Consider the following 25,757-nt stretch of genomic DNA (forward strand, 5'->3'; position numbering starts at 1 on the left):
GATATTGATTTTTCCTACCCATGAGCATGGAATGTTCTTCCATTTGTTTGTATCCTCTTATTTCATTGAGCAGTGGTTTGTAGTTCTCCTTGAAGAGGTCCTTCACGTCCCTCGTAAGTTGGATTCCTAAGTATTTTATTCTCTTTGAAGCGATTGTGAATGGGAGTTCACTCATGATTTGGCTCTCTGTTTGTCTGTTATTGGTGTATAAGAATGCTTGTGATTTTTGTACATTGATTTTGTATCCTGAGACTTTGCTGAAGTTGCTTATCAGCTTAAGGAGATTTTGGGCTGAGACAATGGGGTTTTCTAGATATACAACAGTAGACTTTCAAAGCATGAAGCAGAGACCCAAGAAGAGAATGGCTCCACCTTTACCTGTAAAGTAGAAGAAATGACTATTTTATAGAATTATTTCAAAAATAAATCGAGATAATCTAATCTATGCAGAGTACCTAATACATCTGAATGGAAAGGTGGCTCTTTGAAAAAGATTAAATTTCGGACCTCAAGCATGAAAAACAAAAGACCCAGTTATGAGTTATAGCCCTTCATTGGCCATAGGTTGCTTATACCCAGTTATGGGATCAACCAAAGCTGGGAAGAAGAAGAAAGTTTTAGGCTAGTCATTCTGGGAGTGCAGCAAAGGCCTCATCTCTCTCTAACCTTTCCCTTCCTTCAGCCTTGCCCTCTCAAGACACTGTTCTTCAAGAGAAAGACCAGAAGAGAAGGCAAAAATGAATGTTGAAGTAGTAAAAGTCATGCCCCAGGTTAGTTGATATTTTCTTTCTCTTCATGAAAGGCAGTCTTGCTGTTTAGGACTTTGTAATGCTTCTTTTCTTTTGAAAATTCCCTAATTAACAGTCCAGGAGCCTAGTTCCCACTTCTCTCAGGGGCCACTGTCTTTAACTCTAATTACCCAATGAGTGAGTAATAGCTTAGTATAAAAAGTCATGGAGGTCCCTCTGAGATTCCTCTTCCCACCTTGTGTACATTTTAAATTTAGTGCTGACTCTTGTGAAAAGACTTGGTTTATGTTGTATGGAATATACATGTGGATATGTTAGTACTAGTGAGTTGGGTTCCAGGTTAAATGTGCATGCAGTGCATTTCCTATATATAGAATGCATCAGGAATTATTCCTCTACCTGAAGTTTTGTCCAAATCTCTGATTATGTCCTTAAGATAAATTCTTTAAAAGTTTTTCTTTACATTTTAAGTATGAATTACCAACCTCATTTGTTCACCTGAAAAATTTTATTCTACTTAATTTTTGCAAATTTTATAAATTTAAATAGGTGAGATGTTCACATGGTACAAAATTTAAAAACAGATTTCACCCTTAATTCCCAGTTATTTTAAGAAGTTATTCTCACCATGTATCTCATTCAGAGCTGTTATGCCTTTGTGTGTATACATAAATACTTACTTCCCTTCAAAGTTAATGATTTTTCGTGTCTTGTTGATGAAATTTTTGTCTACCTTTAGGTCCTGTTTTTCTTATAAGATTTGTTTTATCCTTCACAGTTAAGTTTCTGGTAAGCTTAGACTTGATTTTTGTGGTTTTCTATCATGGTAGGGCTGAAATTACATTAACTTTTTATGTTAAATTTAATTTACATTAGATTTTTACATTTAATTTACATTAAAATTTTACATTAAATGTATAATTTATAATAAGTGAGGCAGAGATTTATTTTTTCAAGTTGGCACAATGGCATTAATTGAATTATTCATCTCATTCTCACTAGTTTGAAATGCCAGCTATATGATGCACTAAATTCCTGTGTATATTTGGTTCTGTTGCTGTACTACACTCAGTTTTACTTGAATTTCTGCTTTTAATCTTTTAATTTTTAAATATTATATTGCACATGTATAAGGAACAATGTATAAAAAGGAACCCTTAATTCTCCCACTGTGAAATTCACATTTTTTCTAAGTGGAAAATTTGTCTTCATGACATACATGAGTGTCAGATGTCCATAATTAATGCTTAATTAATTTATATGCTTCATATTGAAAGTTACGTTAAATTAATTTTGAAACACTGCTTTTTTTTCTTGCGCTGTCAGAGTTCATGAGATATTAAAAAATATTTACATGGATTGTGGTCATCTGTGTCTTCCTCAGCATTGAAACCATTTTGTGAATTACCTAACATAATTTTCCAAAGATACAGACCTTTTAGAGTTTGTGTGCCTGATGTTGTCGTTAAAATTCTACCTGAAGTCACAAGCACCAATTAACACAACAGAATTAGTCCCCTCCAATTTGCCCTATAGAAGTAAGTTGGGATCTCCACAATACCACTTACTGTCTTTAGTTTTGATATTTAACCTCACTCCTGAATAATGTTCCATACACTATTTCTTGGTTATTTTAGTTTTAGAAATGATCCAGTAACCTACTACTATAGATGATAAAGATGCAGTCCATTAACCCCACCACCTGAAATGCACACACACATGCTTATTTGATAGACTGTGAACATTATTCACTATTTTTGTTTTAAGTCAGTGTTCAGGGTAGCTTGGTGTCTTTCATCAATTTGGAAATTTTTCAACCACAAATATTCTGAAACTTTCCTCTTTTTCTAAGATTACAATTATATACATAATTGACACTGTTTTATATGTCACTTATGCTTTAATTCTCTCTTTAATTCTCTAATCTCCTGTTAAGCCCATAATGGAATTCTTAACTTCTGTTATTGCATACTTAGTTCTAGAATTTCTATTTAATTGTTTTATGTAATTTTCTATTTTCTTCCTAAATTCACTACCTTTCCTTTTAGCTCCTTAAAAATATTATCATAATATTTTGGTATCGTTGTTGGATAATTCCATTATCTGGATCTCTTATGTGTTTCTATTTTCTGATTTTTTGAAAATTGTCTTGATTTTTGTCTTAAATGCCTCATTTTGGGTTTAGTGCTAGACTTTATATATTTTTAAAAGATAGTTTGAAGCTTTGATGTCCTCCTCTTGAGAAGGTTTACTTAAAAAATAAATTTTATTTTTTAGAATAGTTTTAGATTTGTAGAAAAATTGCAGAGATAGTATAGAGAAATCTTATACCACACCAAGCTTCCCCTATTAATATTTTACATTAGTGTGGTACTTTTGTTAAAATTAATGAACCAATATTGATATGTTATTAGTAACTAAAGTCTGTGCTTAGTTTAGATTTTCTTTCATTGTTTTCACTTTTTAATTTTTTTTTTTTTTTTTTTTTTTGAGACAGAGTTTCACTCTTCCATCCAGGCTGGAGTGCAGTGGCAGGATCATAGCACACTATAACCTGACTCTCCAGTTCAAGCAATTCTCATGCCTCAGCCACTCAAGTAGCTGGGATTATAGGCATGCACCACCATGCACAGCCAATTTTTGGATTTTTGGTAGAGGTGGGGTTTTGCCATGTTGTCCTTGCCATGCTATGTAGGCTGGTCTTGAGCTCCTGGCCTCAAGTGATCCACCGGCCTTGGCCTCCCAAAGTGCTGGGATTATAAGTGTGAGCCACTGTACCCGGCGAGGTTTTCTTAGGTTTTATCTAATGTTTTTTTTCTGTGCCGGGATTCTATCTAGGAAATTACATTACATTTAGTAGTCGTATTTCCTAAGACTCCTCTTAGCTGTGATAGTTTTTCATGCTTTGCTTATCGATGACCTTGTCAGCTTTGAGGAATACTCAGTTATTTTGTAGAATGTCTCAAATCTGATGTTTTTTCATGATTAGACTAGGGTACTGTGTTTTGGGGAGGAAGACTGCAGAGGTAAAGTTCCTTTTTCATCACATCAAATCAGGGGTGCACACTGTAAACATTATTTATTACTGTTGATGTTAATAGATGTTAACTTAATTAACTTTGAGGTAGTGTTTGTCAGATTTCTCTATAATAAGGTTATTCTTTTTTCCCTCACTTTTCCATACTGTACTGTTTGTAAGGAAGTCACTATGCACAACCTACACTCCAGAAGTGGGAAATTATGTTCTACCTCTTTAAGGGCAAACATAAATCATTTGAAAAATCTTCTAAATGAGATGTTTGCCTATTTTCCTCATTTATTTATTTAGTCTTAATTTAGTCACTTATTCAGTATTAATCCTCCTGGAAATTTCATAAATTATCTGATACCTTGCAATAAATGGTTTTTTCCTTAAAAAGAAAAAAGAATTACAAGCTCTTCAGATGCTATCCATTGGGATTTACTTCATTGGTTATAGCATTATCAATTAAAAAAAATCACTACATATACATGCATACATATATATAAAGTTATTCTATAGATATTGGTAAAATTCTGGTAGTATATATACTAGATTATTAACCATAAGTACCAGGATCAAAAGCAGTTTTTTCTGTGGGAACAGCCAAAGCTCCTCTGTCCTTAATAGTCACCAAAATTATCCTAAATATCGGAAAGAATGTGAGCACCTTTTGCTTGCATTGAGGAATACATCTCATTTTATAAGAATGTGTGAAATGATGGTTCTTAGTTCTCAACTCACTAGAAGGTGGAAACTAGAATTCAGGAAAACTGTGAGTACACAGAGAAACTTAAACAATTTTGTAATTCTTTTATATGAAAAATATATTAAACATTTTCCTAAAGGTATGTATATCTTCTAAAGTCTCATACATTGAATATCTGTTTAAAATTTGCTTTTAAACACTAATCTTTAGAACAAAGACATGGTACAGAGATGACTTTAAAGCGAATTAAAATGTGCTCATAACCTTGTCTTTAGTTATATTTTTGATAACTTTGCAAATCAGGCACTAAGATTAAGAAGATATTCATTCTCAACATGTTTTTATTATTTAAGAAAAAAAAATCAGCTACATTAGTTCAATGCCTTTCTCCAGCCCCTGCCAATAAAACTTGGATCCCATGGAGTATCATTTGAAAAATACCAATTTAGATATTCCTTGTGTGCTTTTGAAGATTCAACACAGGTATGTGTTCTTCCTTGAAGCCCTCTTCACTGCCTTGTAGTTATGCACCCATATTTCCCTATGTTCAGAATTGATTGGCACCATTGTACCCAATGCAGTTAAACACTTCCATAAGTACTGTTTTGGCTTGGCTCTTCCTATTTATGTTTTTTTCTCTTCTATGAGTTATTTCTCACCTAAAGTAGAGACATCTTGGATCAACTCAGAGTTATCTTTGGACATGAGCATTGGTTGGTTAAGAATATATTTGTCACTTCAGGACTTAGTGACATTCAAGGATGTGGCAATAGATTTTTCCCAGGAAGAATGGCAATGGATGAACCCTGCTCAGAAGTGTTTATACAGGAGTATGATGTTGGAGAACTATCAGAGCCTGGTATCACTTGGTGAGGATCTTTTCCGTCCTGCATTATCTACCTTTAAGGAACTTCTTTGTCTATATATTATTAAATTTGCTTTTATTATATGTAGGTCAGAATGGAATTTGGGAATGGAATCTGAGAAACAGAGGATATAGAGGGACTGAAGAAAACTTGAGATTTAGAGTTAGTGAATTTGGTGACTATCAAATATTCCATGCGTACACCCTTAAGGCAATTGGGAACACAAGACACAATGTGAATCTCACCAGTCTCCTTGGTTTCCTTGTTCTCTCTCTCCTGCAGAATTATTATCACCACTAGACAACAACAAGGTTCACAAAGAATATATAGCTACATTACTATAAATTCAGAATATCACTTAAAATCTGTATCTTTGTATTAAGTAACAAACTGAAGACACAAACTGAAAATGGCTTCAGATCACTTACTGTTAGGGAAATTCATGTGGACCTTTCTTCTAAGCACTGGGGCCACCCCATTGGCTAGTTTAGCTTTCTGTTCTCTAGAAGCCCTTTTGATTATGCTGTGGTTCATTGAGCTTCCTGAAACTAAATTTATATCTTAAACCAAATTTGGGAAATTTTTAGCCATTATTTCTTCAAATCCTTTTTTCTGTTCTTTTCTGTTTTGGACTTCAGTTACACCTATGTTAGATTGTTTGATATTGTGCCCTAGGTAACTAAGGATTGTTTCACTTTTAAAAATCTTTGTTCTGTTTTAATTTTAATTTCTCTCTCGCTCTTTTTTTGTTTCTTTGTTTTTTGAGACAGTCTTGCTCTGTTGCCCAGGCTGGAGGGCAGTGGCGCTATCTTGGCCCACCACCTCCCAGGTTCAAGCAGTTCTCCTGCCTTAGCCTCCCAAGTAGCTGGATTACAGGCACCCACCACCACACCCAGCTAATTTTTTTTTTTTTTTTGAGACGGAGGCTCGCTGTGTCACCCAGGCTGGAGTGCAGTGGCACCATCTCGGCTCACTGCAAGCTCCGCCTGCTGGGTTCACGCCATTCTCCTGCCTCAGCCTCCTGAGTAGCTGGGACTATAGGTGCCCGCCACCACACCTGGCTAATTTTTTTGTATTTTTTTAGTAGAGATGGGGTTTCAGCATGTTAGCCAGGATGGTCTTGATCTCCTGACCTCGTGATCTGCCTGCCTCGGCCTCCCAAAGTGCTGGGATTACAGGTGTGAGCTACTGCGCCCGACCTAATTTTTGTATTTTTAATAGAGACAGGGTTTCACCATGTTGCCCAGGTTGGTCTTGAACTCCTGACCTCAGGTGATCCGCCCACCTCAGCATACCAAAGTGCTGGGATTACAGGCATGAGCCACTGTGCCCAGCTCAGATTGAATAATTTCTGTTGATTCATAGTCAAATTCCCTGACTCTATCCTTATCCTCAATGCTTGGTTAGGTGCATCTAGTGAATTTTTAAGTTTCAGATGTTGTATTTTTTAAATCATATAATATTTATTTGGTTCTTCTTGTAGTTTCTTTTCTGAGATTTCCTGTGTGTACATTTATTTCAAGCATATTTGCCTTTATATTCTTAAGTATCAATATAATAATAGCTGTTTTAAAATCCTTTGCTATTTCTTCTTCGTTATTGCAGTGTGAGCGTCTATTGCTTGCTTTTTCTAATGGGCATGATTCACTTTTTCCTTTTCTTACGTCAAGTAATTTTAATTTTATCATGTATACTGATAAAATCCAGAGCCTCTGGATTCTGTCATATTCCCCTAAAGAATATTGATTTTTTTCTAAAGCAGGTAATTATCTCAAAACTTCAAACTGTTTCTAGGGACCTTTTAAAATACCTCATTTACTACTGTGTGATAATATTCAGAAAATGTTGGGCTAAATTTCTGCCCTCAAGTCCCTTATAAAATAGTTCACAGAATTAACTGATAGCAGTTTTACTAGGCTATTCCAGAGTTTTATGTAGTCTGTCCTTCAGATGTGCTTTATCTCTTATCTAGTATTCCTACCATATCATTCCACCAGAATTAAGGTACTGGCTTTTAGTTCTGAAAAAACCCAAAACGTGACCAATTTTCATGTCTTTTTTTTGTATGTAGGTCTTTGCATTTCTAAGCCATATGTGATCTCCTTATTGGAGCAAGGGAGAGAGCCTTGGGAGATGACGAGTGAGATGACAAGAAGCCCATTCTCAGGTGAGTGTGGAAGAACCAGAGAGGGGAATCTTTTTGACATAATGGCTCAGCCATTTTTAGAGGTGATACCTTCTCACTTATGCATCTCAGAAACTCTTCATAAGCCTTACAGGCCTGGAGAGAAAACTGAAACTTTATGCTTCACATGGGTCCCTCAAATATCTTCTCTTCCACTTGACTGTCTTCTCTCTAAGAACTAATATTCTCTGGAGATTAGAGAATCTTAAATCTCTAAGATTTTTGTTTTGCAAAAATCTTTATCCAGCTCCTTATCATCCCCTCTTTTGCTTTGCCATACAGACTTATATAAATTTCTATGTTTCTTAAATCTTTTCTTAACTCTTGAATTAGGTACTGCTTACAAATTATAATGTACCCTGCTGCTCTTTCATTCCTTTCCTGTAGCAGATAGGAAAAATCTAAACCCTGTTAGCCTCTTCCTGATCAGCTCCTTCCTACTTCCATAACCTCATTCTTTATTACTTTTTAGCTTTTTCATTATACTTTAATCCAGGGTTTGCTAAATTATGTGAGATACCCAGGGTATGTTTCAAATGAGTTACAGGTATACCAAGCTACTGAGTCTCTCAAGAGCCTTGGGAGACTAGATGGGTCCAGAGGTAATTCCAAATCTGATTGCCTCTGAGTCACAGACAATATCCTTCTTTTGCCTGCTCCACCTGTGTTTTACAAATGTCATATTGAATGAGTATTCATCTAGCCCATGGGTCAACTTTTCTGAACTCACCAAGCTTTTTACTGACTCAGGCATATGCACTTCCTGTTTCCCCTACCCAGAATGTTCCTCTCCTGGGGTCTGTCTATCCTGAATATCAAATCAGCGCTAAAAAATCATCTCATCAGAGGCCTTCCCTAACCACCTTATATGATGAACATTTCCCCATCCCAAGCCAATAACTGTCCACCAAGCCACTGTTTATTTTCTTTCTAACACTCAGGAAAGCCTACAATTAACTTGCTTATTGTTTAATGCTTATATTCTGCCTCTCCCACTGAAATTAAAGTTCCAAAAGAAAAGGGCGTATCAGTATATGCCCTTACAATTATGCCTTAAAGCATTCTCCTTTCCCTTCTGTAACAGTGTTTGATCTTTACATTTTGGAATAATTTGGATCCTAAACTTCCCGTGTCCTCCAAATACAATAGTCCCCCTATTCAAGGTTTTGCCTTCTGCAGTTTGTTACCCACAGTCCACCACTGTCCAAAAATATGAAATGGAAAATTCCAGAAGTAAACAATTTATATGTTTTAAATTGTGCACCATTCTGAGTTGTATGACGAAGTCTTGCACCTTTCTGTTCTGTCCTGCCCAGATCATGAATCATCCCTTTGTCTAGCACATCCATGCTGTATGCCCTACCTGCCTTTTAGTCTCTTAGTCTCGTCTAGCTTTTCAGATCTGTTGCGTGTAGTGAATATAGGGTTCAGTATCATTCCAGGTTTCTGGCATCCACTGGGTCTTGAGATGTATCCACTGTGGATAAGGTGGGATGACTATACCCACACATCAGAAGGGAAATAGACCCTGCTTGGATGCACTTTATACTTCAGTTTTGTATGAAGATGCCATCTGCCTTAAATAAGAGAAACAGAAAAGAACTTTCCTGATAATTGGCCCTGTGAAGAACAAGTGGAAGAGGGGAAAAGGAAGAAGTTATAAGTCTGGTGGGATGCTGAGTCAATGTGTAGATATAAGTATTATTGTATGCATAAGATATCTTAGTGTCTGTTAAAAAGGGCCAGGAAATTAGGAACAACCATGGCTCTCTGCAGGAAATTGGAGTTGAAGACAATCTTCATGTGACAAAAAAGTAAAATGAGAGAAAACAGTAGATGATGGACTCAGCTTTCTGTGTCTTTTTCTAGTATTGTTCTCTTCAGTCTGTCTATGTAGGAAAAATTATAGGTGATTAGTTCATTAATCCCACATTGCCTCAATTCTTGAAGCGTGGGTGCCCTGGTCTGAATGTTTGTGTGCCCCTGAAATTCATGTTGAAATCATCTTCTCTAGAGTGCTCGTGGTAGGAGGGGACCTTGGGAGGTGATTAGGTCATGAGGGCTCATGAGTGGGATTATTACCTTTATAAAAGGCCCAAAGGAGCTTCCTTGCCCCTTCCACTGTGTGAGGAAACAGGAAGAAGGCACCGTCTGTGAGAAAGCCAGCCCACGCCAAATCTGCCTGGCCCTTGATCTTGGATTTCCCAGTCTGCAGATCTGTGAGAAATAAATTAGCCAGGCCCAGCTAGTTTTTTATAAGTGTATTAGTCTGTTTAGTTATAAGTGTTGTTTGCAAGTGTATTAGTCTGTTCTCAAGCTGCTAATAAAGACATACCTGAGACTGGGTAGTTTATAAAGGAAAGAGGTTTAATTGACTTATAGTGCCACGTGGCTGGGGAGCCCTGACAGTCATGGCAGAAAGCAAAGGAGGAGCAGTATCACTTCTTACATGGTGGCAGTCAGGAGAGAGCTTGTGCAGGGGAGCTCCCATTTACAAAACCATCAGATCTCGTGAGACTTATTCACTGCCAGTGAACAGTATGGGGGAAACTGCCCCCATGACTGAATTATCTCCACCTGGCCCCACCCTTGACATGTGGGTATTACTGCAATTCAAGATGAGATTTGTGTGGGGACACAGCCAAACCACATCAATAAGCTACCCAGTATATGGTACAATCATGGGCCACATAAACAATGTATCTATCCATTATGGACTGCATATAAGATAGTCACACAAGATTATGATGGAGCTGCCCTATACAGGTATAACTTTAAAAAAATCTCTTCTGGCCAGGCGTGGTGGCTCACGCCCATAATCCCAGCACTTTGGGAGGCTGAGGTGGGCAGATCACGAGGTCAGGAGATCGAGACCATCCTGGCTAACATGGTGAAACCCTGCCTCTATTAAAAATACAAAACAATTAGCTGGGCATGGTGGCATGTGCCTGTAGTCCCAGCTACTTGAGAGGCTGAGGCAGGAGGATGGCATGAACCCGGGAGGCGGAACTTGCAGTGAGCCAAGATTGCGCCACTGCACTCCAGCCTGGGCAACAGAGCGAGACTCAGTCTCAAAAAAAAAAAAAAAAAAAAACTCTTCTATTGCTGGGCATGGTAGCTCACACCTATAATCGCAGCACTTTGAGAGGCTGAGGTGGGAAGATTGCTTCAGCAGGAGTTCCAGACCAGCCTGGGCAACAGCAAGACCTCATCTCTACCAAAAATAAAAAATTAGCTGGGCATGGTGGCATGCACTTGGTACTCCCAGCTACTCAGGAAGCTAAGGCAGGAGGATCACTTGAGCCCAGGAGTTTGAGGATCCAGTGAGCCATGATCATGCCATTGTACTCCAGCCTGATGACAGAGGGGACCCTGTCTCAAAAAAAAATATATAAAATGTCCTCATAGCATACTTTACTGTACCTTCTTTATGTTTGTATACGTTTAGATACAAAAATACCATTGTGCTTCAGTTGCCTATAGTATTCACTGGTAACATGTTGTACAGGCTTGTAGACCAGGAGCAATAGGCCATATAGCCTAAATGTGCAGTAGGCTACACCATCGAGGTTTGTATAAGTACACTCTGTAATTGCCCATCCGTAATGATGCATTTCTCAGAGCATTTCTCCATCATTAAGTGACACAAGACTATTTTGTTATAGCAACCCAAGTTATTCAAGACACTGGGTATTCCTGATACCATGAAGACCTGGACTACAAAGCATGTTAATACCTCAAAACCTTTCTTGACTGCTCTAGTGGATTTGATCTCTCCCATCTCTGAATTTTTATAACAATTTAATCTTTATCTCACACTTGATTATGTTTTGTATTATCTTCTCAAAACTTTTTTTGTTGGTCTTGTCTTCCTAAATTACTTTCTAAACTTTTCAAGAACAATTCCTTCATTACTTTGATATCACAAATGCTTAGTGCATAATGTATAATTGCTTAGGAAATACTGGATTAGCCGATGATTTGCTGTGGATGACATAGAAAAGGAAAGTACTTCCTTTGCCTTTTCTTGAAACCACCTTTTCCCTCAGGTTTTCTCTCAGTATCATCTCTTCAATACAAATTTCTTTATATTTTACTGATAACTTTGTATATATGCCCAGATTTCTTCTATCTATGGCAAATGATGTAGCAATATATTTTTTCTTTTTATTATTATTATTATACTTTAAGTTTTAGGGTACATGTGCACAATGTGCAGGTTAGTTACATATGTATACATGTGCCATGCTGGTGTGCTGCACCCATTAACTTGCCATTTAGCATTAGGTATATCTCCTAATGCTATCCCTCCCCCCTCCCCCCACCCCACAACAGTCCCCAGAGTGTGATGTTCCCCTTCCTGTGTCCATGTGTTCTCATTGTTCAATTCTCATCTATGAGTGAGAACATGCGGTGTTTGGTTTTTTGTCCTTGCGATAGTTTACTGAGAATGATGATTTCCAATTTCATCCATGTCCCTACAAAGGACATGAACTCATCATTTTTTATGGCTGCATAGTATTGCATGGTGTATATGTGCCACATTTTCTTAATCCAGTCTATCATTGTTGGACATTTGAGATGGAGTTTCATTCTTGTCACCCAGGCTGAAGTGCAATGGCGCAGTCTTGGCTCACTGCAGCCTATGCCTCCTGGGTTCAAGCAGTTCTCCTGCTTTAGCCTCCCAGGTAGCTAGGATTCCAGGCAGGTGACACCATGCCCTGCTAATTTTGTGTTTTTAGTAAAGACAGGGCTACACCACATTGGCCAGGCTGGTCTCTAACTTCTGACCTCAGGTGACATGCCCGCCTTGGCCTCCCAAAGTGCTGGGATTACAGGCATGAGCCATTGCACCTGGCCGATGTTGCAATAATTTTTAAAGCACATTTATTCCTTCTGTAAACTTATATTCTAGGTCAGGAGTTAAGAAAGTTACTCGTGGTAGTAAATAAGAATGTGATTAATAGTAGTGATATCAACCTACATATCATTATAAAGTTCATTTCTTCAAAAGGGGAAATGGTAAAACCCTGTTAAGCAGTGGCTTAAGGTGCAGTGGCTCACACCTGTAATCCTAGCTACTCAAGAGAAGGTGGGAAGATTGCTTAAGTCCAGGAGTTAGTGAGCTATGATCATGCCACTGCACTGCAGCCTGGACAACTGAGTGAAATCCTCTTTTTTTTTTTTTTAATAAAAAGATGGTATAAGAAGTGATAATTTTACCAGGCTGTTGAAAGTAAGATGAATGGGAAAATCTCTTAATATGCAGATTAAAGTTCAGGGAACTCTGAGAATTGAAGAGTTCGCTGTATTGAAACATGTAGATGATTTCATAAGAACACCATTTTCTCATTATGAAAAGATAACCATAGGATTTCACCTAAATCCTAATATAATCACAAGCCATAGCGTATGTGGTTACTGGAGAACTCTAGAGACTTTCCAGCAGCAGTAGTGATACAATATTGGTATTTAAACAAAGTTAAATACATATACATAACTGTATATGAAAACCAATTACAAGTGGAAGAGAGTAGATGAAGAGAGCTTAATTTATAGTCTGTTAGGTCAATACAGGCACGAAATATTACCATTGTAGACTACTTCTCTAGGATTTCATCCTACATTGAGGTTTTTGTTTTTTGTTTTTGTTTTTGTTTTGAGACAGGGTCTTGCTCTGTTGCCTAAGCTGGAGTGCAGTAGGGCAGTCATGGCTCACTGCAGTCTCAACCTCCTGGGCTGAAGTGATCCTCTGACCTCAGCCTCCTGAGTAACTGGGACTACAGGCATGTACCACCATGCTTGACTAATTTTTGTGTTTTTTGCAGAGATGGCGTTTTGCCATGTTGACCAGGCTGGTCTTGAACTCCTGGGCTCAAGCAATCTACCTCAGCCTCCTAAAGTGCTGGGATTATAGGCCTGAATCACTACACCTAGCCCATTTCGTTTTCTTAATCACCTTTCCCGTCCTTCATGAGCTGTCTTTCTTGGGGTCTCCCTGCATATTTTCCAGTTGACATGCCTGTACATAACAGGTTTTGTGAGATTTATTAAATATTTTTAAATTACCTTTTTCACAATGTCTCCTTTGTTGTAGCCCATGATAAAGGGAACATTCACTTTTTTTTTTTTTATCTTTCAGATTGGGAATCTATATATGTGACACAGGAATTACCTCTGAAGCAGTTCATGTATGATGATGCATGCATGGAGGGAATTACAAGCTATGGACTTGAGTGTTCCACTTTTGAAGAAAATTGGAAATGGGAAGATCTTTTTGAGAAGCAGATGGGAAGTCACGAGATGTTTAGCAAGAAAGAAACAATCACTCATAAAGAAACTATCACTAAGGAAACAGAATTCAAATATACTAAATTTGGGAAATGTATCCATCTGGAAAACATAGAAGAGAATATTTATAATCACACATCAGATAAAAAAAGCTTCTCCAAAAATTCTATGGTAATAAAACACAAGAAAGTCTATGTAGGAAAGAAGCTTTTTAAATGTAATGAATGTGACAAAACCTTCACCCATAGCTCATCCCTTACTGTTCATTTTAGAATTCATACTGGTGAAAAACCATATGCCTGTGAGGAATGTGGAAAAGCCTTCAAGCAAAGGCAACACCTTGCTCAACATCACAGAACACATACTGGAGAGAAACTCTTTGAATGTAAAGAATGTAGGAAAGCCTTCAAACAAAGTGAACACCTTATTCAGCATCAAAGAATTCATACTGGAGAAAAACCATATAAATGTAAGGAATGTAGAAAAGCCTTCAGACAGCCTGCACACCTTGCTCAGCATCAGAGAATTCATACTGGAGAGAAACCCTATGAATGTAAAGAATGTGGCAAAGCCTTCAGTGATGGCTCATCTTTTGCTCGACATCAGAGATGTCACACTGGCAAAAGACCCTATGAATGTATTGAGTGTGGGAAGGCTTTTAGGTATAACACATCTTTTATTCGTCACTGGAGGAGTTATCATACTGGAGAGAAGCCTTTTAATTGCATTGATTGTGGGAAAGCCTTCAGTGTTCACATAGGACTTATTCTGCATAGGAGAATTCATACAGGAGAGAAACCTTACAAATGTGATGTGTGTGGAAAAACCTTCAGCTCTGGTTCATCCCGTACTGTACATCAGAGAATTCATACAGGAGAGAAACCTTATGAATGTGATATATGTGGGAAAGATTTTAGCCATCATGCATCACTCACTCAGCATCAAAGAGTACACTCTGGAGAGAAACCTTATGAATGTAAGGAATGTGGGAAAGCCTTTAGGCAGAATGTACACCTTGTTAGTCATTTGAGAATTCATACTGGTGAAAAACCCTATGAATGTAAAGAATGTGGAAAAGCTTTTAGAATCAGTTCGCAGCTGGCTACTCATCAGAGAATTCATACTGGAGAGAAGCCTTATGAATGTATTGAATGTGGAAATGCTTTCAAACAGAGATCACACCTTGCCCAACATCAGAAAACTCATACAGGAGAGAAACCTTATGAGTGTAATGAATGCGGGAAAGCCTTCAGCCAAACTTCCAATCTTACTCAACATCAAAGAATTCATACTGGAGAGAAACCCTATAAATGTACTGAATGTGGAAAGGCTTTTAGTGATAGCTCATCCTGTGCTCAGCATCAAAGACTCCACACTGGCCAAAGGCCCTATCAGTGTTTTGAATGTGGGAAGGCATTCAGAAGAAAGTTATCCTTAATTTGTCATCAAAGAAGTCATACTGGAGAAGAGCCTTAAGAATGTAGTGCATGTGTCCAAGCCTTTAGTTATCATCAATCCCCTACTGTTAATCAGAGATGTCCCACTGGTTAAAAAACATATAAATATAAGAAATGTAGAAAAACCTTCAGCCAGGAAGCTGGCAAGATGGCTGAATAGGAACAGCTCTGATCTGCAGTTCCCAGTGAGATCAACACAGAAGGTGGGTGATTTCTGTATTTCCAACTGAGGTACCCAGCTCATCTCATTGGGACTGATTAGACAGTGGGTACAGCCCACGGAGGGTGAGCTGAAGCAGGGTGGGGCATAACCTCACCTGGGAAGTGCAAGGAGTCGGGGATCTCCCTCCCCTAGCCAAGGGAAGCCATGAGGGACTGTGCCATGAGGAATGGTGCACTCCGGCACAGATAACTATGATTTTCCCACGGTCTTCACAACCCATAGACCAGGAGATTCCCTTGGGTGCCTATGCCACCAAGGCCCTGGGTTTCAAGCACAAAACTGGGCAGCCATTTGGGCAGACACCGGGCTAGCTGTAGGAGTTTTTTTGATACCCCAGTGGCACCTGGAATGCCAGTGAAACAGAACCACTTACTCCCTTGTTAAGGGGGCTGAAGCTGGGGAGCCAAGTGGTCAAGCTAAGTGGTTCCCATGCCCACTGAGCCCAGCAAGCTAAGATCCACTGGCTTGGAATTCTCGCTGCCAGCACAGCAGTCTGAAGTCGACCTGGGATGATCAAGCTTGGTGGGGGGAGGGGCGTCCACCATTACCAAAGCTTGAGTAGGTGGTTTTCCCCTCACAGCATAAACAAAGCCATGGGGAGGTTCCAGGTGAGCAGAGCCCTCCACAGCTCAGCAAAGCCTCTGTAGCCAGACTGCCTCTCTAGATTCCTCCTCTCTGGGCAGCGCATCTTTGAAAAAAGTGCAGATAAAACCCTCATCTCCCTGGCACAGAGCACGTGAGGGAAAGGGGTGGCTGTGGGCACAGCTTCAGCAGACTTAAATGTTCCTGCCTGACAGCTCTGAAGAGAGCAGCAGTTCTTCCAGCACAGCGCTTAAGCTCTGCTAAGGGACAGACTGCCTCCTCAAGTGGGTCCCTGACGCCCGTGCCTCCTGACAGGGAGACACCTCCCAGCGGGGGTCCACAGACACCTCATACAGGAGAGCTCTGGCTGGCATCTGGTGGGTGCCCCTCTGGGACAAAGCTTCCAGAGGAAGGAACAGGCAGCAATCTTTGCTGTTCTGCAGCCTCCACTGGTGATACCCAGGCAAACAGGGTCTGGAGTGGACCTCCAGCAAACTCCAGCAGACCTGCAGCTGAGGGGCCTCACTGTTAGAAGGAAAACTAACAGGAATATAATCAACATCAACAAAAGGACATCCACACAGAAACCCCATCTGAAGGTCACCAGCATCAAAGACCAAAGGTAGATAAATTCATGAAGATGAGAAGAAACCAGTGCAAAAAGGCTGAAAATTCCAAAAACCGGAATGCCTCTTCTCCTCCGAAGGATCACAACTCCTTGCCAGCAAGGGAACAAAACTGGATAGAGAATGAGTTTGACAAATTGACAGAAGTAGGCTTCAGAAGGTGGGTAATAACAAACTCCTCTGAGCTAAAGGAGCATGTTCTAACCCAATGCAAGGAAGCGAAGAACCTTGAAAAAAGGTTAGAGGAATTGCTAACTAGAATAACCAGTTTAGAGAAGAACATAAATGACCTGATGGAGCTGAAGAACAGCATGAGAACTTCGTGAAGCATACACAAGAAAAACCTTCAGCCAGATTGAATGCTTTACATGGAAGAATTCATACTGCAGAGAGGGCTTAACAATGTAAAGAATGTGCAAATGTCCTCAGACAAGAGGCACACCTTGCTCATCAGTGAGTTCATTTCAGGCAGCCAGCTCTTCCTCACTCACTACGTCACCAAGTCCTGTGGATATATCTGCTAAATATTTTTGGAATTTATCCACTTCTTTTGGTTCCCCAGTCCAAAACACAGTCATTTCACCTGGACTATTTCAATCATTACACAGGTGTCCAACCTTTTGTCTTCCCTGGGCCACATTGGAAGAAGAAAAATTGTCTTGTGCCACACATACAATACACTAACATTAACAATAGCTGATGAGCTAAGAAAAAAAAAAGTCCGTGCATAGTTTTAGTGATACACCACCTCAGATAAGCAAAAAAGTCCTCACATTCAATGGGTTGCATACCCGTGAATTCTAAAACTTCATCCTCTTTTGTCCCTTTCGAGTTAACATTACAGCCACAGTGACCTTTCAAAAATGCAAATTAAGTTACTCACTTAAAACTCAAAAACTCTAGTTAAAATACTTGATGTATATAAAGTGCTTAGCAAAATGACCAGCTCATACTAAGTGCTTAGTAAATGTTAGATAAATATTCTTCAGAGTTGATGTAAATTATTTTTAAACAGTGTATTCTTGAGAGCAGTATGGCAGTCGTAAAAATTTTGGAACCAAAACAGTATCTTTTTTTAAACTAAAAAAAGGTTTAAATGGGGTCTTGCTATGTTGCCCAGGGTGGTCTCAAACTCCTGTGCTCAAGTGACCCTCCCATCTCATTCTCAAGTGGCTGCGATTACAGGCAACCAGCCTGACTTAAAACGGTATTTTAAGGTAGATGGTGATTAGCACATGTAGTATGCTGAACATTTAATATTATAATAAAACATCACAGTGGCTCTCTCATGATTAAGGCTGTGTTCCCTTGTTGGTGACGAAATTAATTATGACGATATATAGAACATAAGAAGTGGCTATACAGCTCTGGATAAGACGAACAAAAGAATTAGAATTCCTGGGGAGAATATATACAAGACTGTATTTAGTCAAGTAAAAAAAAAAAAGTCACTAATGTTTAACTGAAGAAAGAGAAATTGAATAATATAGTTCTATTTCAACATGTGGGTTCACAGATTTATTCTAACCTTCCAAGGGTCCACTAGTAAAGTTGTTCTGGAGTATATTTAAAAAAAAACAAAAAACAAAAACTTAAAATGTTCCACTTCTTTCATGAGGCTAAGTCAACTCTGATAACAAACCAAGGGGAAAGAAATGAAATTATAGGTGAGTTTACTTAGTTATATACAAAAGGAAATTATTAGCCTCTGCTGATGGAGAACAGAGGCTCTGAATAAATGGAGATCCATAACATGTTCCTACATGAATGTTTCAATATTGTAATCCTGTAGGTTATTTTACATTGACAATTCTGAAATTCATGTTGAGTGTTAATTAGGCAGGAATCGGAAGGGAGGTTTTGTAGAAGGTTGTATCCCATGGGTTTTTTATATTTGAAAGGTGTTTTCGATGTATCATTGGGGGAGATTAAATGTCTTTGACAGTTATACAACTAGAAATAAAGTCAGCATCCCATTTGACTCCTTACACAGAAGTTCATTGTATACTCATTACAGACGTAAGAGGAAATACTGTTAAGATGGTAGAGGAGAATGTAGAGTATTTCTGTGCCTTTAGGTTCAGGAAGTCTTTGGTAAGCAGGACAAGGTCCAGAAGCCATGAAGAGAGAATGACAGGACTATGTAGAAGATTTAAACCTTTTTCATGACGTAAGATACTGTATGCAAAGTTAAAAGGCATATGACAGGCTGAGAGATATCTTAAACATACATTAGAAAGGATATAGCCCTTGAAAAAGGGCTGTTGGAAAGCAGCAAGGATAAGGTGCACAGTCTTGCAGAGCATGTCAACAAAATTTATTAGATGAAGAAATTAAAATGGTTAAATAGAAGAAGTTCTGAACCTCACTAATGATCAGATAAGTGCAGATTGTAAGTCCTCATCCCCACCAACACAAACCAGCAGAAATTTTATGTGAATGTAAAGTTTGGATAATATCCAGTATTGTCACAGATGTGAGAAACCATATTTTCATACATTGAGAGGGTAAATTAGAGGAAAGCCATTTTAGAGGGCAATGTGGTGTTACCTGTCAGCATTTTGAATATAATTACCCTTTGCCACAATTCTACACCTAGTCATTTTTGTTCTCAAAAATCACAAGTGCAGAAATATAGATGCATAAGCAAATGTGTTGTAGAATTGTGAAAAATTTGGAAAAAGTGTTTAGTACTAGTAAAGTTATGGGTTACTTAAGTTACAAAAAATCAGATTAGTAGATCACTATGTAGTTATGGAAAATGAGATGGATCTCTACTCAAAGATGTCTTGCAGTTTATGAACTGAAATGTAATTTCATAACTAACATGACATCGTTATTAACTACATAAACTTTATAAAGCTTAAAAATGCATTCATAGTATCTGTTATTTGTTGTTTTTGTTTACAATACAAATAGAAACCATGCACACACAGATACAAGAACTCCTTCCCTGTTTTTTGTTTGTTTTTGTTTTGTTTTGTTTTTGGTAGCAGGCAGGGTGAGCTGCTCTCATGTTATTCCATGCGTTTTTTTGTGTTGCTGGTTGTGCATGGTTCATTTTTTGTTTTTATTTTTTGAGACAGAGTCTCGCTCTGTTGCCAGGCTGAAGTGCAGTGGTGTGATCTCGGCTCACTGCAACCTCCACCTCCCAGGTTCAAGCGATTCTCCTGCCTCACTCTCCTGAGTAGCTGGGACTACAGGATAGTCTCGATCTCTGGACTCATGATCTGCCCACCTTGGCCTCCCAAAGTGCTGGGATTACAGGCATAAGCCACCGTGTCCAGCCTGTGTATGGTTCATTTAAATCAAATGAGATACTCCTTGAGACATGGGGGAAGTTGAATATGAGTTATCCTTCGGCCAAGACTTAAAGATGGTATATGAGTTTCTGCTGCTGTGCTCCCTAGACCTGACCCGATTCATGCTTCTGCCAGGTTGTAAACATGTTTTGTCCTGCTGAATTGGCAGATTAGTCCCAAAAGAACTGTAACTAAGGTATGCACATACTGAAGAAAGGGATATAGTATTTCTGGGAGAGCTCTAAGGAAGGTAGACTTCTGTTGCAGTCATTCTGAAGAATTATGGGTGGTGATTCTCGCACAAGCCCAGCTCATATATCTAGGCTAGACGATGCTTAGATATCTTTATCAGTGCCTGGGGATGTTTTAAGGCCTCTGGTGGGTTTAAGCCTGCTGGGAAAAACCTCGGCTAAAAACAGCTGAAAAGCTTTTCCTGAACCTGCGCTTGAGAGCAGCATTTTACCTCTAGGGAGTGCTTTACTCACCATCCATAGGATGCTAGGCACATTTCAAAGAAGGACTGTTTTAGGAAAGTGGTTTCTTATCTCTTAAATTTATTGAGGCTCGTTTTATTGAGGCTCGTTTTATGGCCTATGTATCATATGGTCTATCTTGGAGAAAGTCCCATGCGCTGTTGAATAGAATGTGTATTCTGTGGTTGTTGGATGAAATGTTCTGTATATATCTGTTTAGTCCATTTGTTCCAAGGTATAGTTTAATTCCATTGTTTGTTGACTTTCTTTTTTTAAAAATTTGAGATGGAGTTTCACGCTTGTCACCCCAGCCGGAGTACAATGGCATGATCTCAGCTCACTGCAACCTCTGCCTCCCAGGTTCAAGTGATTCTTCTGCCTCACCCTCCCGAGTAGCTGGGATTACAGGTGCCTGCCACCACACCCAGCTAATTTTTGTATTTTTAGTGGAGACAGGGTTTTGCCATGTTAGCCAGGCTGGTCTTGAACTCCTCACCTCAGGTGATCTGCCCACCTCAGCCTACCCAAGTGCTGGGATTACAGGCCTGAGCCACTGTGCCAGACCTCTTTGTTGGCTTTCTGTCTTGATGACCTATCTAGTGCTGTCAATGGAGTATTGAAGTCCCCCACTATTATTGTGTTGATCTCTATCTCATTTCTTAGGTCTATTGGTAATTGTTTTGCAAATTTGGGAGCTCCAGTGTTAGGTGCATATATGTTTAGGATTGTGATATTTTCCTGCTGGACAAGGCCTTTTACCATTATATAATATCCCTCTGTCTCTTTTAACTGCTGTTGCTTTAAAGTTTGGTTTGTCTGATATTAGAGTAGCTACCCCTGCTTCTTTCTGGTGTCCGTTCGCATGAAATGCCTTTTTCCATCCCTTTAAGTTTATGTGAAGTCCTTATGGGTTAGGTGAGTCTCATGAAGGCAGCAGATAGCTGATTAGTGAGTTCTTATCCATTCTACAGTTCTGTGTCTTTTCAGTGGAGCATTTAAGCCATTTACATTCAATGTTAGTATTGAGATGTGAGGTACCATTGCATTCATCATGCTCTTTGTTGCCTGTGTACCTTGGTTTTTTTGTTTTTGCTTTTTAACTTTTTTTTTGTATTATAGGTCCTGTGTGATTTATGCTTTAAAGAGGTTCTGTTTTGATATGTTTCCAGGATTTGTTTCAAGATTTACGGCTCCTTTTAGCAGTTCTTGTAGTGGTGGCTTGGTAGTGGTGAATTCTCTTAGCATTTGTTTGTCTGCAAAAGACTGTATCTTTCCTTCACATATAATGCTTAGTTTCACTAGATACAAAATTCTTGGGTGATAATTGTTTTGTTTGAGGAGGCTGAAGATAGGACTCAATCCCTTCTAGCTTGTAGGGTTTCTGCTAAGAAATCTGCTGTGAATCTGATAGGTTTTCCTTTATAGGTTGCTTGGTGGCTTCTGTCTCACAGCTCTTAACATTATTTCCTTTGTCTTAACTTTAGATAACCTGATGACAATGTGCCTAGTGATGATCTTTTTGCAGTTAATTTCCCAGGTATTCTTTGTGCTTCTTGTATTTGGATGTCTAGATCTTTAGCAAGGCTAGGGATGTTTTCCTTGATTATTTCCCCAAATATGTTTTCCAAACTTTTAGATTTCTTTTCTTCCTCAGGAACATGGATTATTCTTGGGTTTGGTCATGTAACATAATCCCTGACTTCTTGGAGGCTTTATTCATATTTTCTTATTCCTTTTTCTTTGTCTTTGTTGGATTGGGTTAATTTAAGACCTTGTCTTCAAACTCTGAATTTCTTTCTTCTGCTTGTTCAATTATACTGCTGAGACTTTACAGAGCATTTTGCATTTCCATAAGTGTCCAATGTTTCTTGAAATTTTTATTTTTTTTCTTTATGCTATCTATTTCCTGGAATATTTCTCCCTTCACTTCTTGTATCACTTTTTGGATTTCCTTGCATTGGGCTTCACCTTTCTCTGGTGCCTCCCTGATTAGCCTAATAACTAACCTTTTTCAGGTAAATAAGGGATTTCTTCTTGGTTTGGATCCGTTGCTGGTGAAATAGTGTGATTTTGGGGGGTGTTAAAGAGACTTGTTTTGTCATATTACCAGAGTTGGTTTTCTGATTCCTTCTCATTTGGATATGCTCTGTCATAGGGAAGGACTAGGGCTGAAGGCTGTTGTTCACATTCTTTTCTACCATTCTTTTTCTATTCCCTTGATGTAGTACTCTCTCCTATGGATGTGGCTTCATGTGCGCCAAACTGCTGTGATTGTTGTCTCTCTTCTGGGTCTAGCCACCCAGCAAGTCTACCTGGCTCTGGGCTGGTACTGGCCGTTGTCTGCACAGAGTCCTGTGATGTGAACCACCCATGGGTCGCTCAGCCGTCGATACCAACACCTGTTCTAGTGGAGGTGGCAGTGGTATAAAATGGACTCTGTGACAGTTCTTAGCTTTGGTGGTTTAATGCTCTATTTTTGTGCTGGTTTGCCTCCTGCTGGGAGGTGGTACTTTCCAAAGAGCATCAGTTGTGGCAGTTTGGAGAGGAACCATTGGTGGGTGGGGCCCTAGAACTCCCAAGATTATAAGCCCTTTGTCTTCAGCTACCAGGGTGGGCAGGGAAGGAACAGCAGGTGGGGGCAGGTCTAGGTATGTCTGAGCTCAGTATGTCTGAGCTCACACTCTCCTTGGGCAGGTCTTGCTATGGCTGCTGTGGGGGATTCGGGTGAGGTTCCCACATGAATGGAGTTGTGTACCTAAGAGCATTATGGCTGCCTCTGCTGAGTCATGCTGGTTGTCAGGGAAGTGGGGGAAACCTGGCAGTCACAGGCCTCACCCAGCTCCCACACAAACGAAAGAACCGGTCTCACTCCCACTGTGACCCCCCCAACAGAACTGAGTCTGTTTCCAGCCAGTAGATGAACCAGGCTTGAGAACTTGCCCCAGGCTACCCGCCTCCCAACTGCAAAAGAAAAAAGGGCTTGGTTCTTTCCCTGCCTGCGGAGTCTGCGCACCTGATCTGTGCCCTGCCCCAAGTTCTGACCAGGAGGCTTCTCACCCAGTTCAAAGTGTCACAAAGTGTAGCTGGAGATTTCCTTCTCCCTTTGGTATTTTCCCCCTCTCCCCTGGGTGCCCTCCCAATGGATCCCTGTGGTGCCAGGCAGGAATGGCCTGCCTGGGGCCCAGCAAGCTCCCAGGGTCTTTCCTGCTGTTTCCTCTACCCCTGTATTTTGCTCAGCTCTCTAAATTGACAGCTCCAGGAAATGTCAGAAACTTCTCCCAAAAACAGACCTTCAGTTTCTCCAGTTGGGGTGGGGTATGTTTGGGAGAGGATCTCTCTTTCCCATTTCCGAAGTTGGGGCACTCACAGTATTTGGGGTGTCTCCTGCCTCCTTCAGAGGGTCTGTGGGTACTCTTGGGATTTCTGGTTCTCGCAGTTGATCTGGAGCTAAAATTCATAATCGGAAATGGTATTGTATTTTGAATTTTAGTTACTGCCTGTTCATTGCTCTGAAGCAGTGTTTTCTCCCCCCAACTTTTTTTCCTCTGTGCTTCAGATTGGATAATTGCCATCAATCTCTCTTCAAGTTCACTTAGTCTTACTTCTTTTGTTTCCATTCTGCTTTTAAGCCCAGTGAATTTTTTATTTCACATGCTGTGTATCTCAGTTTGATGGAGGCCAATTTATCACTCTATTGCTTTTAAAGTAGGCTCATAAAATCTAACCTAAGTGAGATTTCACCTCTTGGTCTGAGGCTTTTTTTTCCATTTTCCAATTAATAGTAAGTTATGAGTAAATATTATTTACAATAAAAGACAAAGTCTATGCCACGCTTTCTATTTTCAGAACTACCTATGGAAACCTTTGCTTTCCAGTCTGATGTTGACAGACCATTTTAACCAAAGCTGAATGAAAGTATTTGGGGTTTATAATAATTTTATTCCATCTTCTTATCCAAATAAGGAAGCTCTCCACCATTCCTAGTTTGCTAAGGCTTTTCCTTTTTAAAATCACAGGTGTGAGCTGCATTTCATCTCAATCATCTATTGAGATGATTCAAGGAACTGTTTCATCCTCATTTATTAATAGTGGTGAATGATATTAATAGGCTCCCAACCGTGGCACTCCTGTGATAAATTCTTCGCAGTATATACTGTTGGTTACCTGCTTGGCATCCAGTCTCCTTTTTGTCTTTCCTAACAAAACTCAACTTGTGCTCAGGTGTCTCTTCCACCCTCAGATGATTCATCGAAAGCTGACCAAATTCCCAGTGACAGGAGTAGACTGCCCTTCGTCTTAGCCAGATATCACAAGGCTTTTCCTGAGTGACTAAGGAAAGACTTATGTCCCATGATGTGGTAAGGCCCTATGGACATACAACATAAAATACCTCTCCAGAGAAAAATATAAAATCAGAAATTATGATTTTATACAAAATTCATATTTTTAATCAGTAGATTCCCTGGATAACTAAATTCACTGGACTAAGTATTATTTCCCAAATCAAGTGTCATTATGTTGTACATTCTGTTTGTTAAATATCTGACACCTAAGCATATGACATCCTTTCTTTGTGCTATAAATCTTATTTTTGCCTATTGTGAGTATATATTATTCTTTATACTGAATTTTTAAAAAATTAATAAAAATTTATAAATACAGCAAATGTGAAGATTGGCAGTAGTTCATAAGTTGTATCAGTTTAATCTAAATGATTCAGCCAGCAGATTATTCATCTTTCTTGTTGGTTTTTGTTTTTCAAAAAGCTATAGTTTTGGGTTTATAAAAAAGCACAGTGTAACTCCTGGTGGTTAAGGTGAGAAATTTTGTCATCTTCCTGCTGCAGCAGAACTTAATAATGAAATTATTCTTGTAGCTCTCTAAAAATTTGGATATATTGAAATATTTTTCTTCATAATTCTTTAGTGTGCTTCTGTTGCTTCTCTGCTAAATATGAACAAGGATGCATATAGCCTCATATAATAGGAAAATAGGATATAGCAGTCATTTGAGGATAAATGACTGCTACAATAAGATAAAAAAAAAAAAGTATTGTCAACTCTTTCAATGAAGAAGATAGATTTTATTGCCTTCTCAAGTAACAGCTTCCCATGTAGGTAGGTGGCAGGTCAAGGCAAGAAGACAGCTCTGCTCCATGATGTCATTAACGGACCTAATTCCTTCTATGCCATTTCTCCATCAACTAAGGATGCTGTCTTTATCCACATAGGTGATGCCTCTACATTCCAGAACATGAAAGTATTCTGACATATCT

General features: G+C 39.1%; 1 protein-coding gene across 2 annotated transcripts in view; it reads left to right on the forward strand.

Moving 5' to 3' along the window:
* Positions 1-25,148, forward strand: part of ZNF471 (zinc finger protein 471) — a 39,401-nt gene extending 14,253 nt beyond the window's left edge. The window contains exons 2-6 of one of the 2 annotated variants that reach the window (XM_024237182.3): positions 683-770; positions 4,871-4,960; positions 5,220-5,346; positions 7,415-7,510; positions 13,671-25,148. In XM_024237182.3, the coding sequence (XP_024092950.3) occupies positions 683-770; positions 4,871-4,960; positions 5,220-5,346; positions 7,415-7,510; positions 13,671-15,295 (2,026 nt within the window). In that variant the 3' untranslated portion in view covers positions 15,296-25,148. Of the gene's footprint in view, positions 1-682; positions 771-4,870; positions 4,961-5,219; positions 5,347-7,414; positions 7,511-13,670 lie in introns of those variants that run through there. The other variant, XM_054539150.2, reaches the window with a different exon arrangement.
* Positions 25,149-25,757: the final 609 nt, after the last annotated feature.

Source organism: Pongo abelii, chromosome 20 (assembly GCF_028885655.2).
Source record: "Pongo abelii isolate AG06213 chromosome 20, NHGRI_mPonAbe1-v2.0_pri, whole genome shotgun sequence".
Lineage (NCBI taxonomy): Eukaryota > Metazoa > Chordata > Mammalia > Primates > Hominidae > Pongo > Pongo abelii.